The 18,123-nt window shown below is 32.6% G+C and overlaps 3 protein-coding genes across 9 annotated transcripts; 1 reads left to right on the top strand and 2 right to left on the bottom strand.

The window, feature by feature from the left end:
* Positions 1-2,953: 2,953 nt before the first annotated feature.
* On the bottom strand, positions 2,954-3,382 carry LOC112778872 (uncharacterized). Its single transcript, XM_025823150.1, has one exon. The coding sequence runs from the start codon at positions 3,380-3,382 to the stop codon at positions 2,954-2,956; it is 429 nt and encodes a 142-aa protein (XP_025678935.1).
* Positions 3,383-4,412: 1,030 nt separating this feature from the next.
* LOC140182372 (uncharacterized) lies at positions 4,413-4,772 on the bottom strand. The gene has a single exon (XM_072228554.1). It carries the CDS (start codon positions 4,770-4,772, stop codon positions 4,413-4,415), a length of 360 nt encoding a protein of 119 aa, XP_072084655.1.
* Positions 4,773-7,167: 2,395 nt separating this feature from the next.
* LOC112775977 (delta(14)-sterol reductase) lies at positions 7,168-15,716 on the top strand. Of its 7 annotated transcripts, none has more exons than XM_025819912.3 (14): positions 7,168-7,804; positions 9,918-10,089; positions 10,200-10,317; positions 10,799-10,869; positions 10,964-11,020; positions 11,330-11,421; positions 11,635-11,682; positions 11,886-12,006; positions 12,120-12,166; positions 12,347-12,428; positions 14,253-14,329; positions 14,432-14,551; positions 15,224-15,298; positions 15,411-15,716. In XM_025819912.3, the coding sequence occupies exons 2-14, from the start codon at positions 10,036-10,038 to the stop codon at positions 15,562-15,564; spliced, it is 1,116 nt and encodes a 371-aa protein (XP_025675697.1). In that variant the 5' UTR covers positions 7,168-7,804; positions 9,918-10,035; the 3' UTR covers positions 15,565-15,716. The 7 variants fall into 7 exon arrangements, with proteins under 7 accessions (XP_025675697.1, XP_072084832.1, XP_072084834.1 ...); XM_072228731.1 differs by having other exon boundaries at positions 7,321-7,804; positions 9,903-10,089; XM_072228733.1 differs by lacking the exon at positions 10,200-10,317 and having other exon boundaries at positions 7,321-7,804; positions 10,805-10,869.
* The last annotated feature ends 2,407 nt before the right edge of the window (positions 15,717-18,123 follow it).

Raw genomic sequence — 18,123 nt, 5'->3', positions numbered from 1 at the left:
AGGGGAAGTGAGGACGTGATGGTGCAGAACCAATGGGACACCTTCCGATACGACGCCGAGTGCTTATAAAAATACCATAAACAAAAACACTTGGCGGTACTAATTGGTTCCTTAGGTATTCACCTCATTATACCTATTTTCCCCTTCCAGACATTCATCATCTGGAAAGTGATAATGAAGCGTTCAACAGACACCATCTACCTTCCCTATGATGTTTAAGTGCTAATTGTCGTGAAAGCCGCAGCAAACTCCGTCTAGGACTTGTGTAGTCTCAAAATGTTGTGTACTGTTGCACGCAATACAGAGGAGGAGGATATTGTGTATCAATATGCCTCGATTCTATATATACAGCAAATTCGGTTGGCTTGGGATTGTCGGGACCGAGAGGCAGAAAGATTCTTTCAACGGTGCATGCAGAAGGGACACCCGGACCTTCTATTTCGGGCCGGTGTGCGAGAGCTCTTCATTTGACAACACCATGATGTGGGGATGGAAATGCTGCACACTACTGCAATCCATGACCATGTGGCCACCCAGTACCCACTGTCAATGATGCTGATGCTTCGTAACGATGACGACAAGGCAAAAAACTAGGGAATCGAAACATTTTGTGCGCTTGAGGCGTATGGTGCACTAACAATCTGCAAAGTGGGATTCAGACAAGTTATCACATGGTCGTGGCTAACTAAATGTAATGTGCTTATACTAAATGGAGAGAATCAAGTTTGTGTTTCAAATACATGCCTAAGCCTTGGCAACATGGGTGCTATCTACACGCCATGGAAGAGGGTGGCACAAAGATGACGGTGCTGGAGATGCTAGTCACGTTCCAGGCATCTATTGTCGCGCCAACTATGAGTTGATACTATTTGTCAATCTCCTTAGGGTTAGGTCCACCTTTCATTTCAGTTAAGCTAGATAACTCGTATATTTCCAATATATATATTCTGAAATTTTATATATCATTAGATAAGTTTTATGCCAATTAACTACTTTTCTCTTTTTAGATTTCATTAAATGATTGTTATGTTGTTTAATAGTCAAATGAAATGGATTATTAAGTTTCAGTATATTTAATATCAACCGAAGTGGTTATTCAAATTCATTAAATAATAATAAATTCCCAAAAACGTTGATCAACGGCTGAATTTAAATGGTTGACGAAAGTCATGCATGCAATGTTTGCTGTTTTTCTTCGTTCAAACACTATGTAAGCTATGCATACAATGTTTGCTACTTTTTTCCACTTAAACACTACTAGGTAAACACAAATTATGGTACAGTATTTTCATTTGCATAAAATATGTTATATATTTCTAAACATACATAAAACACGTACTTTGAGCAGAACATAATTTTCGTTTGAAAAACATTTTGTGCATCGCGTAATAGAAATGTTAATATATCAATAGCAAACATACATATGATAGTTGTTAATACTAACATATTTTTTTTTATCATAATTCATGTGTTTTTTTATTTCTTATTAAATCTTTTTTATAAAATAAATTATTGTTCTAACTGGTTAAATTATCCTTTTTCGTCACTGCCCATTACCTTACCAAGTTACCAGTTCTATCTGATATTACTGTGACATCCTAGATTATTACACAATTCTCACAATATGAAGCATAAAAAGATCTATTAACATTAAATTAACACTCTATGGTCTATTCAACCAGTAATTACAATCACATCGATAATGAAAAAATTAATCTAAAATCCCACCTACAAGCACGCATCCTACATGAAGGCATAATTAGGCTTAGGATAGGCATTTATTGCTTGCACTATGCTATTATCGAAATTTGATATACTTTGAACAAAGAAATTTTAAATTATGACATAAATATTTATAAATCTATTAATTAGTATAAATTAAATAGTGTAGAATTTGAAATTATAAGTTACTAAGTATATGTAAATTATATTAATTAGTTCAATAATAAATTTATGGGTAGTTACTAATTAAAACTAAATTATAAAAGATTTATTTCAATTGACTATGAAAAATCTAACGTTAACTTTTTTATGAACTATTCAAAACGCAAACCGAACCATTGTATGCTTTTTTTCCCAATACTTTCTATACAATTAAACTAAAAAAAACAAAAACAAGTTTATCGTCAAAAGTTCACTAAATTAACTAAAATAGTTGGTGCTTTTCCAATGACTAATGCATGATTCATATTACTCATCTACTAATTTATTTCGGTAACAGCCATATTTAAAAAAATTATTTTCTAAGTTAATGGAAATTACATATTCACCTGCATTTAACATTTTGTCAACAAAAAATTAATGATATATTTTTATGTCGATGCTAAAAAGTAAAAGTAAGAAAAAAAAGTATCAATATGCGTTTTTTGAAAAAAAAAAAGGTCAACAATATTTTTGTTGTCTAAACATTTTTTTATAAATCATTTTTAACTTATATGTTACAGGTATGAACAAGTATGTATTTTAATTATTTCAATTTACTGGATCAAAATGAGATTTTTCCACACACAAAAGTAGAAACACAATCAAAACATAGTCCACATGTTAAGGAAGGATAATCGTTCATAACAAAATAGAATACATTGCTAGCTACTGTATTAGCAGATAACATAAGCATAACCCCCCAACAACACACTGGCAGATTATAGAAATTGGTAAACAGCAATGTCCATTAAAATGTAAATATTTTCAAGAAGATCCTCACCTTGTAATCAGCCAAGCAGTGCATACACAAGACACCAGACACATCTTGGACATCACCCATGGTGCCGCAGGTAGGGCAACAGGAGGACCGATAAGTCACGGACTATCTAGGATCTGAAGGTTTATCATCCACCCACCGCTCCTCGAAAATTTCTGTGAAGACCTTGCACCTTTCGACCTCACCAGAAGTACGTATAACTTCAAAAAATTCAACACCCCGTTTCCTGTTCTCTTCGTCTTCGTGATTATACTATAGCAGCATGGCACACAAGTAACCGACTTCAACGTTATCCTCCGTTGCAGCCCTAGTCAGCAGATCCATTCCAAGGACATGATGGGTAATCCAGAAATACTCCGTCATCTCATGGCAGAGTATAGTATCCGGATTTCCTGCTTCCACGCAGCGATCAACGAACCTCCTTTCAGGTCGGTCAAAGTAAAATAAAAAGGACACTAACGGTATATACCACATCGTCACATGCTTGTATACAGCATCCGACCTCGCTACATCCAGAAACACCTTGTAAGTCACCTGCATGGTGAAAAGATCCTGAATCGAATTTGATGCAATCTTCGTAAGAATCCTCACCCATATGTCACGAGGAAGAAGATTGAGTGGACATTTGTACTCAACAGATACGTTCTTTTTCTTTCTATTCTTCTTAGATGTTTCAGCCATTTGCAAGAACTTTGGGGGGATTATTGGAGAATATCAAGAGAAGAGACGACCACCCAGGCACCCACGATGCGTTCTATTTGTTCCTATTATATCCTTTTTAATTTTAATATACTGGCATTAATTAGGATTCAGTACCTCATACGTTTCTTTATCGATTCTTCTGGATAAGATCAGATAATTAATCGATATTATTAATTAAAAAATTATTAAAAAAAATTTTCCTTTGCAAAATGGCAGTATTGTTTTTATTTTGTACTTTTTTTTGAAATCCGAAACTGGAAAACGTCAATATTATTTTGGTTATTTACAAATTTTTTTAATTAAGAAAATTGAAAACAATGGAGAAGGAATCATCAAAGGATAGGATTAAATACTGATAGAAATCTTGTAGATCTATAGATTTCTAACTTGATTTTAGAATAAAATTATAAATGGTAAAAATAAATAAATTTATTGAATTATTTTTGTTAATAATTATTCGGCTTAATTATTTGTTCTGTTTATTCTTCGGAGAAAGAAAAATAAAAAATCACTAAAAAAATATGCTAAATTTTGAAAAAAATCAAGTTCTAATTATACTAATATTTAGAGAACTGAGATTTAGTTTGGTAATTAAATAGTTGAGTAGTTTTAACATAAATCTCAAAATAAAATTTAATAAATTTTTGTCGAGACAAAAATATAATTGCATTAAAATAAATATATTGATTTATATAATATTATTACTTTTTTTTTTAATTTAGTGAGGACAAGTGCTCCCCTCCTCCTGAACCTAAATTTCTGTCTGGTTGTAATATTTTATTTATAATTATTTACATAAGTTATATCATCATCCAACAAATCTTTCATATTAGATCAAACTTAAATTTTTTCATGCACAAAAACAAAAACATAATAAAAATATAATCCATATGTGGATAATCATTCGTAAATTCTTTACAAAATAGGAGACAATACTAGCTATTGTACTATCAGATACGAGAAGCATAAACAACAAGGTTGAACAATAGATATCACTAAATAACAATTTTCATTGAAATCTAAACATTTCCAAGAACACCCACACCTTGTAATCGGCCAAGCAGTGCACACATAAGATACGAGACACATCTTCGACAACACCCATGGTGTCGCGGGTAGGGCAACCGGTGGACCGACAAATCACGGGCTGTCCAGGATTTGACGATTTTACCTCCACCCACCGCTGCTCGAATATCTCCCTAAAGATCTCTCCGCACCTTTCGACTACCCCAGAAGCACGTACAATTTCAAAAAATTCAACTCCCCTTCGTCTGTGCTTTTCTTCTTCCTTATTACACAGTAGCAGCATCGCACACACGTAACTGGCTTCAACGTCGCCCTTCGTTGCAGTCCTAGTCAGAGTTTCCATTTCACTGATACAGTGGCCAATTTAGAAGAAATCAATCATCCCCACCCGGAATAGAACAGCCCAACTTCATCGTCATTTAGTTTAACATAAAATAGAATACTTAACTCTAATTGATTTTAACATACAAATTCATAAATTTTTGCTATATTAATCCAGATAGATTTTAGATCTAACCACAATAACCACCAAGAAATTTAATTTTCTAAAGTGACTCTTCTGACACAAAACCTACAAAAAGTATTCACTAGCCAATAAAAAGAAACAAGTTTCAGGATAATTTCTATCGTTGAATTAAAAAATAAAACAGATCTAATAGCTCTCCACTAAAATGCGCACCGGTTAGCCAAAGACGTCTGGCTCGCCGAATCCATCCCCTTGATTTAGTTAACCAAAAACATTTTCTTCTGCTCACTGTCTTGGTTTTATTAAAAATCCAATTTGTAATAAACTACCAAAAAAACTGCTTGAATTGACCGTTAATCGATGAATCGGCTGAACCAATAGCAGATCTCCCAGGTTGGCATTTTTTTGGGTAAATTATATTTTTTATCCCTAAAGTTTGACAAAAGTTTTAAAAATATCCCTAAGTTTTATTTTATTTCAATTTTGTCCTAAAAGTTTTCAATTTACATCAAATATACGGTGATAGTTAATTTTTTAAAATATTTAAGACCAATTCAACAACAATTTCATAAAAATAACCCTCAACACAAGCAAATCAAGCATAATTTTCATACATTATTGTTAGATTGGTCTTAAATATTTAGAAAATTTAGCTGTCGAGGGTATATTTGATGCAAATTGAAAACTTCTGGGACAAAATTGAAACAAAATAAAACTTAGAAGTATTTTTAAAACTTTTGCTAAACTTCAGGAACAAAAAGTATATTTTATCCCCCTTTTTTTTAGGAGTGCTAGGGCCAGCAGATTTTGTGATTGGTAGCCATCAATGAGGTTTTTAATGGTGTGAGATTACGGGCTCGTTTGGGAAGTTTCAAAAGTAACTTTTTTGAGCTTTTGACTTATGAAAAGTAGTAGTATTAATACCTGGTGCAATTTTCAAAACCAAATTGCGGCTTTCTAAGAAGCTATTTAGGAGTTTATAGAGAAGTTAAAAAAATGACTTCTCTCATAATACTACTACTTTTTACCATATTTTTATAAAATAAGTACTTTTAGAACTAAAAATCCAAACACAAAATAACTTATTTATAAGCTACTTTTAATATAGTCATTTATTGTTTAAGTTATTTTTTCAAAAGAAACTTAATTAAGTTGTTTACCCAAACTGGGCCTACATCTAGTGGTATAGGATTACTCAATTTCCTTTTGATATTTAAGTGCTGACAAAAATTTAATAAAAGTGATGGTCCCTAAACTTTCTTTTTTTTTTTTAAAGAAAATCTCCCTTAAACGACGTGACTTTAGATTAATAAAAACAAATGTGCCTTTTTTTTGTCATGAACAAATTGAGTTGAAGAGTTTAGATCAATGTTCTGAAAATCGAGCTGAACGGACCGGTTTGACTGGTCTAACGGTAGATTGACAGCAATTACGATATGATTTGTCCCTTGAAACCATAGTTGTCAGAATCGGACCGGTCGGTTCAACTGGAAAACCGGTAAACCGAACCCAATGCCGGTCCGGTCCAAGCTTGCGACCATTTAAGGTTGAGAATCGGTACGAACCGGTCTAACCCGATGTGAACCGGTAAAAACCGGCAAAAACCGGACCGGTCCGAGTCGCTCGGTCAACGTACAATGGACAAAAAATTCGAACCCCTGCCTCCAGCCTCCAGGGGAAGCATTATTGCTTCTACCACCAAGCTGGAGTGATTCTCATCAATTAGTATACAAATTATAATACATATAGTATTCCCTTTCTTTTCACTTATATTCAATTTATTTTAATTTCAAAGTCTCTGATTTTTAAATCAATTACATTTTATTTAACTATAAATTTTATTAAATATATACAAATTAAAAAGATAAACAAAAAATTTAATTAATCACAATTTAATTTTTCTTTTCATGATTATATGATATCTATTAATATTATTTTTTTAATATATTATTTTATTTTTTATCTTCATATGAAGTTGATAGTTAAAAATTGCTAGATGATATTTAGTTAAACTAGTCAAATCATCTAACGATTCTTAAATATCAACTTCACAAAAAAATAATTTTATGTGACTTTTTACCTATAATAATATAATAATAAAATGAATATAAACTAATTAATAAAGCATTAAAATTTAAAAATGATAATTATTTTTATAAAAACAAAAATAAAAATACTAATGATAAAAAAATAATTAAATTTTATATAATTATTTAATTATACCGAGTAAACCGGTTCGACTAGTGACCCACCGGTTGAACCAATGATTCAGTAACCCAGTAACCTTACCAGTTCGATCACCGGTTCGATTCTGACAACTATACTTAAAATCGAAGAAGAACTGCCGAACCGGCCGGTTTCCTGCCGGTTGAACCGGACAGAGAACCGACCGATTTAAAAGAACGGCGTCGTTTTTGGCAAATTTGGCTTACTTTCATCTTGGTTCTGAAGCTCCTTCGTTTCTTTCTCCCTTTCTCCCTCCCTTTCTTTCATACACAGAAACTTAGCCAAAAAAACCCTAGCACTGTAAGCCTACACCACCGCCGCAAGGAGTGGCATACTGCCGCCGTCCGTCCATCTAGCTTCCCTCGTGCTCCAAGTCTTCAACCCCTGTTCGCTGTTACCGATCGCAGCTGCTTCCTCGAGCTCGGCGTCCGTCGTCTTTGTCTGTTCAGGCGCTTCCGCCGCCGTTTGTTTGCCGTTCACGTTCGCGTCTTCGTTCAGCCGTCGTCTTCGTTCGCGTTCTTCGCTGTTCAAGTTTGCTCGGCGTTCACCGTTCGCGTTCACTCGCCGTTCACCATTCGGGTTCGCATTCGCGTTCGTCTGGAAGCCACGTTGCTCTGCTTCAAACTCTGCGACCAACCCGCGCGCTCCACCTAGCCGTCGAACTGCTCTCTTTTGTCGCCGCCGTGAGTTCCCTAAACCCAGCCACCAGATAATACACTTACACAAGACCAATACTCTGCTTCAAACTCTGCAACTTCTTAGTTCTATTACAATAAGTAATTATTTGATTTAGTAGTGGTTTGGATTTTTTTCATAGACTGAATTAAAGTTTAAGTTTTACAATAAGTAATTATTTCGTTTTAAGTTTACTGCACTCAACATGTTTGATGAAATGCTTTAACCATATTTCGGGTTGGTTTTATCATTTCTAGCTTTTAGAAACTTAGTAAGTTGATTGCATGTGAAATTAGAATAATTGGATCTTAGTAATTAGGAAATTTTAGATGCACAAATAGCATCTTTGTAGAAAACATATTAGCATGATGATTCCACTTGCATTAGTGTTCTTCTTGTAAGTTTTTGAGCTGCTGTTGTTTTAATTTGCTAAATTGTTAGGTTTCTGCGATTTAATTTGTTGGATTTTTTATTTAGGTCTTGTTCTTGTTTATTTGCTAAATTATTGTTGTGTATTTATTGTTGTTTTTGAGATTCTTGCTGGATATTGGTGATCATTGATTTATTATATGCTTCATGTTTTCATTGTTTTGTTGATTGTTTGTTTTGTTTCAGAAATTAATTTTTTGTGATCAATGCTCAAACTCTAAATGCTGTTCTGCTGGTTTTGCTGTGTTTGTTTTGTTTCAGAAATCAATTTTTTGTTATCAATGCTCAAACTCTGAATGTTGTTCTTCTGTTTTTGTTTTGTTTCATAAATCAATATTTTGTGATCAATGCTCAAACTCTGAATGTTGTTCTGCTGTTTTTGTTTTGTTTTAGAAATCAATTTTTTGTGGTCAATGCTCATACTCTGAATGTTGTTCTGTTTTGGCTGTGTTTGGAAGAGGTGATTGATTTCTGAGTGTTGTTTTGTTTTTGTTTTAAAGCTGTGTATTGTGTTCAATTTTCATTTTGTAGGAAATTCTGAGGTATATTAAGAAGGAAATTCTGGATATTGATGAACATAGAATTGAAGAGAGAAACCCTTTATTATTTCATCATTGGCCTATTTTTGGCATTGCATATCATTGTAGTTTGTTTATTCATAGAACTAGTTGTTTATGATCCCCTTTTGAAGTAAAAAAAAATGCAGTAGAAGAGTGTTTAGAACCAGTTGCTTTATTCATTAAATTTTTATAGAATCAGGTGTTTATAATAAAACGGTTTTTCCGGTTGAACGACGGTTGAACCGGTTGTACCAATGAACTAGTGAACTAGTAACTAAAACGGTTTGATGGCCAGTCCGGTTTTTAGAACCTTGGTTCAGATTCATTCACTTAGGTTACGCCCAAAATTAAAAATCCCAAAACCCACCCACCTAAGGAGCTGTAGCCGCCGGCTATACCCCTAGAGGCAGCAGGAGGAGGCAGGCCCAATTGGCTCCGTTGGCCAGTTCAGAAGGTCACCGTCGCTGGTGTTGGTCGGTTGGTGCAGCCTTTGTCCTTGGCCACGTTGCTCTTGTCGCCCGCTTTGCCGCCGTTTCGCTATTGTCATTGCCCGCTGCTGTCGCCGGCGCTTTTGCAGCCTTTATTCTTGGCATCGTCGCTCTTCTCACCCGCGTTGCCTGTCGTCGCCGGCTTTGTTGACGCTGCCGTCTCTTGCTGGCGCTGCTCACTCCCCCACTTCCCTGTTCGTAACTCAGCGTCGTCTTCTTCAGTTTTATTTTTTCTTTTTGTTTTTATTTGTTTGATTTAATTTATTTCATGAGATCAAAATTATTTTATTTGTTAATCTCTTGTTTATTGTTGACTGTTGTTGATTGTTGTTGGTTGATATTAATATGATTTTGTTGATTTTGAGAGTTAGTTAATTAGTTAGTTGTGATGGTTGATTTTGGGCCACTTCACGACTATTATGACTTGTGATGAGTGTTTTTTTTTAAAGATAAAAGATTGTTATTTTTGGTCATTGAACATCGTGAAATTAAACGTGAGATTGTGAAATTTTAAAGTTTGTTGTTATATGAATGGTTGAATTTAAATATTTAAAATTTTATTATATATTTAATTAAATTGGTTTAATTACAGTTCACTCACAGGTTAGATTATTAAATTATTGAATCAGTCATTCGATTTTCAGAATCTTGAGTACAATAAAGTAGCAACAACAACACTGCAACAATAATCGAAGTCACAATCTTCTCTGACACTAAAATCACAATCAAACTATTCATTCCATTCAGATACAAGGCTCACACATGCTCATGAAACTGAGTTCTCTTCTTCAAGCTCTTATACCATCATGGAACTCAGTTAGTACTATTCATTCATTCACTCACTATACCCTTTATATGAATTAGTTGATTCTACGGATGTAATATGTAAAGTTTTAATATTTTCACTACTTTGGAATGTGGATAAGGCTTATTTGCTTCTGGGCTTCTTTGCTTATTTGTCAATTGCGGGATCCATTGTGCTGGGAAAACTTGTTCCTGGGGTTGTTCTTGCTGATGGAACTCGCCTTCATTATCGCTGCAATGGTTCGTTTTTAACATTCTAGTACATTACAAAAATGTGGTTCATTTTAGTGTGATTTTGATGTAATATAGGTTCTCTAGTTTATGGTAATCCTTAAATCAGTGTTATAATGGCAACATATTTTTGTTGTTCACTTCATGACCAGTCTTCAATGCTATACATGACAAAATGTTTGTTCAATGACCTATTAATAGAAGAAATCTTAAAAAAGGAAAAATCATAGGTGATAGGTGAAATTGTTATAATGGTTAGATTTTAATAATTTGAATGTATACATGATTTATAACAAAGATTATGATGATTCCTTTTTTATGCTACTTATTGTACCTAGTGAGATAAGGTTTAGCAGTTGTGGTATATTTTATACTTTAAAATATATTTTGCATGTTGATTCATATAAGATTCACAAGAATTGAGTCTATATTTACACCACTATTCCTTTTCTATTTTTTTGGAGGTGTAACTATGTTCACATTTTCTCAGGTTTAGTCTTGCTTCTTCTGTTGGTTGCACTTCTTGGGATTAGTGCCAAGATGGATTTTGTATCTCCTACCGTACGTGTTCATATGGATATTCTGAATTTTGCATAACACTATGAATCATATGCTAGAGTTAGAGTCGCAGAATAACCTGTGGCAACTTTTGCAGGCTATATCTGAGAGAGGATTTGAGCTGCTGTCCACAACATTTATCTTCAGTTTTCTTGTATGTAATTATAAGCATAGAATCTTATTTACAACTTAGTAATGACATTCCATGGTTCTTTTCATAGTTCAATTTCATCATATGAATTTGCTAGAACTGAAATATGAATAAATGACACATTATTGAACTTAATAACAATGATGGAAGTCAAATCCTATCGTATCATTAGAAAAGGCTGGCTAAATGTACCAATGCACAGTTGTTGAAATATATCAAAAGCTAAATTTTATACTTTATTTGTTTTTATTGTTACTCTGCATTGCTTGATAATAACCTTTTTTGTTGTCATTTTTACTAATTTCATATCAGGTGACCCTGGCACTTTATTTTGCGGGCTGCAAGTCACAAAGTAAAAGTTCATCACTAAAACCTCATATCACTGGAAACCTAATACATGATTGGTATGTTCTAGATGTTAAAATTTCTTTAATCGTAATAGCTTCTGTTTGGAATTTGTGTTTGCATCTCTTTTGTGTTTTTCTGTCTAGTACAACGAAGCCCGACTTTTTAACTAGTGTGAAGTGTGAACATGGTTGATTTTATTTCCTTGACCGTTGCAGAAATTGAATTTTATTGGTTAATTTTGTTTTTCGTTTTCTGTTTTACTTTGATAGGTGGTTTGGAATACAACTGAATCCTCAGTATATGGGTATTGACCTCAAGTATGTTATCCACCTGATGTCGTTTCTTGCTTGTTCTCATTTTATATGATTGCTTAAGTGTATATAATTGGCAATTATGATGGAAAAAAAGCATTCTTAGCTTGCAACCCTGTCAATGGAATTGTCAGAATTGTGGTTTTTTTTATGATTATTCTGAATACTATAAATATTCCTGCACATATAATGGAATTGTCAAATTGTAGATTTTTGTTTGTTAGAGCTGGAATGATGGGGTGGCTGCTAATCAATTTATCCATTCTTGCAAAGAGCATTCAAGATGGTACTTTGAGCAAATCAATGATTCTCTTCCAGATATTCTGTGCAGTAATTTTAAAATCTTGTCTACTCTAGTTTATTGAATTTCCTTTTTTTCTCTTTTCTTTTAATAAGCACTAGTTTGGGTGTTTGATGAGTGACTTTCTTTACATTTATACCAGTTATACATCTTGGACTACTTTGTGCATGAAGAGTACATGACATCAACGTAAGTGAATTGCGTTTGCTCTACTTGAAAAATTGTTCATCCCAATCTCTAAAAAAATAAAACATGTTTTCCTTGTAATATTTTCACTAAGTTATGAACTCATGATTGTGATATCTATATTGTCATTCATGTTAGATATAATTGTGGTTTATGATCTTATCTCTTAATTTTTGTTTTTAGTTGGGACATAATTGCAGAGAGGTTGGGCTTCATGTTGGTCTTTGGAGATTTAGTTTGGATTCCTTTTACTTTTAGCATTCAGGTAATTGCTATAACTTAACTTCCAACTTGCCATTTATTTGCGCCATTATGTATAGTACCAAGGTTGCGAGAACCGAATCGGTCATTGAACTGGTGAAGTGACTGGTTCAACGGTTCAATAGTCTAACCGAAGTTGAACTGTGGTTGAACCGGTTTAATTAAATATACAATGAAATCATTAAAAATTCAATATACAATTTCAAATATTCAAATTTAATATTTTCTAAACTACTAAAATTTAAAAATTTAACATTTCACATAGTAATTTGTTCATATTTTATCTTTTAGAATTCATAATAAAAAAATTTTAATTAACTTCTAAACTCTAATCAAGCTCAATTATTTGACAATCAAGATAAACACTCCAAAAGAAGAATTCTTGTGATATAAGAAACAAAGAAATGTATTCAAAAACTTAAAATTGAGAACATAATTATTGAGAATCAATAACATTGATCATATTAGTTTCAACACTTCCAAATATAATGTCTGCAATATATATGAAAGCTATTGACCTGAAACAGAATAACTAACTAAATCAAGAGTTTACATGCTCTTCTTTCACTTTTTCTTAAACCAAATCTTGTTCTATTACATTTATATTCTCAATACTAATCAAGTATTCAACAAAAACTCAGAATCCAAAAACTTCTCAACATCCAAAGCCATCCAAAGCCAAAGAATCCAAAAACAGAAAATTAAGCAAAGAGTCCAAACTCAACATCCAAACTAAATTCAGAATCACATCAGCAACAATCAACAATCCTAACTCAAAACACAATTATTTCAGAAAATCAGCAAAAAGGATATTACAATAATAATTGTGCACCCAGAGTAGACCAAAGCAGCTTCACTCACTTTCTGCTAGATAGCTTGCCCGTGGGTAAAGCCTAGCCTACTTTCTTGCTACAGATAGATATAGAGATATACAATTCGCTTCTATGGCTTGCATATGAGGGAAACTCGGAACTCAGAATAACAATTATTTTCGAAAATTTAACAAAACATTATCAACCAACATATTTCAGATCTCAGCAACTCAAAAATGAACAAAAAAAAAAAAATCAGCAACTCGATCAAATTTCAGCAACTCGGAATCAATAAAATAACAAAATAAGAAAACATAAATTAAAGTAGCTTTGCTTATGGCGGTGAGGGAGGAAGAGAAGTGACGGCGAGGGAGGAAGGAAAGTGAGCTCGGACAGAGAGGGGGATCGAAGACAGAGGTTTGATGCGCGCGCGAGAGAGAGGGCTCGACAACGAGGACAGAGACACAAGTTCAGGGTGGCCGATGACAACGAGGACAGAGGCGGCAACGCCAACAGCAGCTCCAATGAGACCTAGCGACGCGAGGAGAAGGGATCTAGGAAAAGAGGATCGGCAACACCGGGGCTGGACGCTGGCTGAGGAGAAGAGTTCGTCGGCGACGGCGGCGCTGGGAACTGGGCGCTGGCTGCTGCTGCTATTGTTGGCTGGGGGTGCTAGGGTTCTGTGGAGCTAGAGAGAGAGGAGGGCTAGGGTTCCGTGGTAGTGTGCGTGTGAGAGAGAGAGAATGTGGAGGGTTTATGTAATTTTTTATTTTTTATTTTTTAATTGAAAATCGGAAAAAACTGTCCGGTTCAAACGGTTCACTGGTTAATTGCCGGCTCAATAGGTTTTTTACCGGTTTTTTGCAGATCGGTTTTGCACTTCAACCAAACCAACTAAATGACCGTTCCCAATTAACCCTGTTGAACCGGCCGATCCGGTTCGGTTTTTAGAACAGTGTACAGTACTTTTTCGTTTAAACACATAACATGTATTGACATGCTACAATTGCTGTCAGGGATGGTGGCTCTTAGCAAATGAGGTGGAGTTAACAACGACAACCATTATAGCTAATTGTCTTGTCTTCCTGATTGGGTAATGTGTTCGTAATATCCAACCGTGAATTCTATAATGCACCACATATACTCTTGAAGTTACATAAGTTCATAACATAAAATTGAAGATCAAACTTTGCAGATACATGGTATTTCGAGGGGCAAACAAGCAAAAACATGTATTCAAAAAGAATCCAAAGGGCCCTATTTGGGGTAAGCCTCCAAAAGTCATTGGTGGAAAGTTACTTGCTTCTGGTTATTGGTAAGATTTTTTTTCATTTGATATCTGTATTTTGTTTCTCTTTTTCCTTTTCCTCTTTCTTTATTTAAGGGGTAAAAACTGAAAAAAAGAAAAAAAAATTGCTTGGAGTAGATATGCATCTGTTTTTCTTTCACCTTTAATTTAATACATAATATGTGAATACCGATTAAGCATATCTTAAAACATGTTGGGAGGCTTCGGAATAAAAAATGGGATGAGAAAAGGCTCCATTGGCTAAGTTATTCTTTTTATCAAATAGCGAAAATTATGATTGGTTGAGTATGTGTATAATCCAAGTTAATGATTGGTAATTAGTAATAGTATAATATATTACCAATAAAATTTTTTAATCCTCATGAATTTTTATTTAGAAAGTTGTTGAATTTAGGTCAGAGATTATACCTGGTGAGTTCTTAACATCTTATGCATTACACATTACACATTACTCCTTTGGTTATTTGTCCACTTTTTGGCATGCGTTAAATCAATATGTACCAAAAAGTAACAGTTGACAGATAAAAAAGAACGAAGACAGTAACATGTTTTAATCCGTGGTTATTATTTGTCTATCTAGAGTCTTGTTAGAACAACGTATATACACTCAATTCACTTTCTCATGGAAGCTATTAACACAAGTTGTCATTGTTGTTGTTGTTGTTGTTGTTGTTGAAGGGGTATTGCCAGACATTGTAATTACCTAGGTGACTTACTTCTTGCTCTCTCCTTTAGCTTACCTTGTGGGATAAGGTGATCTCATTAACTCATTCCTTTAATTATTTCGCTGATATAAAGTTATTGATATTGATTTTTCTACAAAGAAAATAATGTCAAACCTTGTATATCTTACTCATTTTTGCAGTTCACCAGTTCCATACTTCTATCCAATATATCTTCTTATTCTGTTGATATGGAGGGAGAGAAGGGATGAATCTCGTTGTGCGAAGAAGTATAAAGAGATATGGACTGAGTACCGAAAACTTGTTCCTTGGAGAATATTGCCATTTGTGTATTAGAAAGAAAAGAAGAAAAAGAAGGTTCCATTGTATTGGCTTTTGTATTTTTGTAGAATTGAAACTATTGTTAGAAGTTGCATACTATTTATGAAGGAGTTTATTAATAAGAACCTTGTTTGATTTTATGAAAGTGAGATGAATATTTTAGCAAAGTGGTCTCTTTTCTTTATATACATATTATTATTATTATTATTAGGTACATTCTCTATGTTTTGATTTTGAGCCAACTAAATAGAAATTTTGTTTTTTTTTTTGTAATATTCTAAAATGAAAAATTAATGAAAATAAAAATAGATGCTGTTAACAAGATTGGTGAACATTGTAGATATTTTGGTCTCTTAACTAGTGCTTTAGATTTTTTTTTTTACACAGTATTTTTTAATTTAGCAGGTCAAAAATTAATTTATTGTATATTTGAATATTGTTTAAGAATTTACCGTTAATCAATATTGTATATATAAGATAAAATTTAAACACTAAATACTTATTTAATCAGGTAAATAAACTAACACTTAACCAAGCAAGTTGGTTATTAGAAAATATCAAATGAAAAAAGATTCTTATCGCGAGATTCTTATATTTTTCTTAGATCTTCGGCTTAGACAGGGGTAATTGGATATTCAATAGTTTCATCATGATAGAAAAGTTGAAAGTTAAACTATTGTGTTAATGAGAATTTGTCAATATAATAGACTAGAAATCTTAGATATGAGTCTTGAAATTAAAAAACAAAACTTTGAAAAATTACTATTTTCATGAAATTTGATCCAAATAGCCATAATTCTATTCCAAAAAAATAAATCCCATAGATAGGGATGGACCTAGAGGAGCAAGTAGTGGCTTTGTCTCCCCAAGATTTTAAAATATTATACTTATATATGAGATATATGTCTAAAAAAATAAATAATATTGTGTAATTTGGTATATATATATATATATATATATATTATGTAATGAATTTATGTCTCAATTATTTAGCATCCTAATATTTTTTATTTAACCAATTTAATATCATATTCTCAAGTCTTTTGTATCTTTAGTTTTATATAATCATCTATATATATATATATATTTTTTTTTAAATCATTTGTTTTCTAATATTAACATATTTAATATTTATATTATTATATAAAATATTAATAATGACTTACCTAGTTATATTTTGATAATCACATTGTGTATTTTAGATAACTTTTTCTTATAAAAAAATACTCATTTTTCTTCTAAATTTACGGTGTTAAAAAAAAATTTATAAAAATATTCTATAAAAGTACTATGTCTTTCACATAATTAATAGTTTATAATTTGCTTTTAAACCTTTTGAAAGAATTAATTTTAATTAATAAGATATGTAATAATTTTTTTAACTAAACATACTATAAATTATTGATATTGCTATATTTCTTTTATATAGCTGTCATGCTAAAAATAAAATTATACGTTATGTCTAAATTGCTTTTATGAAATAAAAAATATAATAAAAATAAAAAAATTTATCTACAATTCGGCCCTTCCATATTAAAATTCTTGGATCCGTTTTTTCCCATAAAATACCATTACATTAATTAAAATGATATATTGCTGTCCCTAAACTTGTGTTGGTGTCATCTTTCTTTGGCATTCAACCATTTGATGTAAGGGCACGGATTTGGTACGCAGGTGATGTTTACGCACTGAAATGCCAAAAAGTTATTTAGCGCACCGGTCAGCCAAAAAATGTCAAAATAAAAATGTTTATTTTTTGGGGTCTTTTTTGTAATTGTACATAAAATAAAGGGATCATTTTTTTATTTTTTAAATGAATACCCATATTTAATTATCTATTACTGTCTGGTGCGGTATTTGTAACCCACTAACTTACCGGCAAGTGCACCGGATCGTACCAAGTAATACCTTACGTGAGTAAGGGTCGATCCCACGAGGATTGATGGATTAAGCAACAATGGTTAAATGATTTACTTAGTTAGACAAGCATAAAATGGTTTTGAGATGTTCAAAAGGTTTAAGTTCGAACTCAGAATATCAAAAGGATAGACAAATAAATAAGTTGGGAATAAAATATTGAGTAGGCAGTTAAGGCTTCAGAGTTATCTATTTTTTGGATTGACTTTTCTTATTAACTATTTTAATCATGCAAGATTTAATTCATGGCAAACTATTTGTGACTAGACCCTAATTCCTTAGACCTTCTTAGTCTCCTCTAAAATTCATCAACTGCCAATTTCTTGGTCAATTAATTCCAATTAGAGGGTGATGATCAAATTCCAGTTTATATGCTACAAGAATCCTAATTATCCAAAAATAAGGGGATTATATGTCACGTATCCCGTTAAATACAAACAATTAGAAATTCAGGATAATATGTTTTCAAGCTATTGTTCAAGTAAAGAGCTTTTCCAAGTTATACAAGAACTCAATTAGAACATGGGTCATACTTCCGTTCCACCCAAATTCATAAAATAAAGAACGAAAACAATTATTGAAAAATAAATCAAAACATAAATTAAAATAGAAAAATAATAGTATCAATCCATACAATAGACAGAGCTCCTAACCTTA

The sequence above is a fragment of the Arachis hypogaea genome, chromosome 19 (assembly GCF_003086295.3).
Source record: "Arachis hypogaea cultivar Tifrunner chromosome 19, arahy.Tifrunner.gnm2.J5K5, whole genome shotgun sequence".
Lineage (NCBI taxonomy): Eukaryota > Viridiplantae > Streptophyta > Magnoliopsida > Fabales > Fabaceae > Arachis > Arachis hypogaea.
Note: the sequence above shows the minus strand (reverse complement) of the source record. Positions and strands in the feature narration are given on the sequence as shown.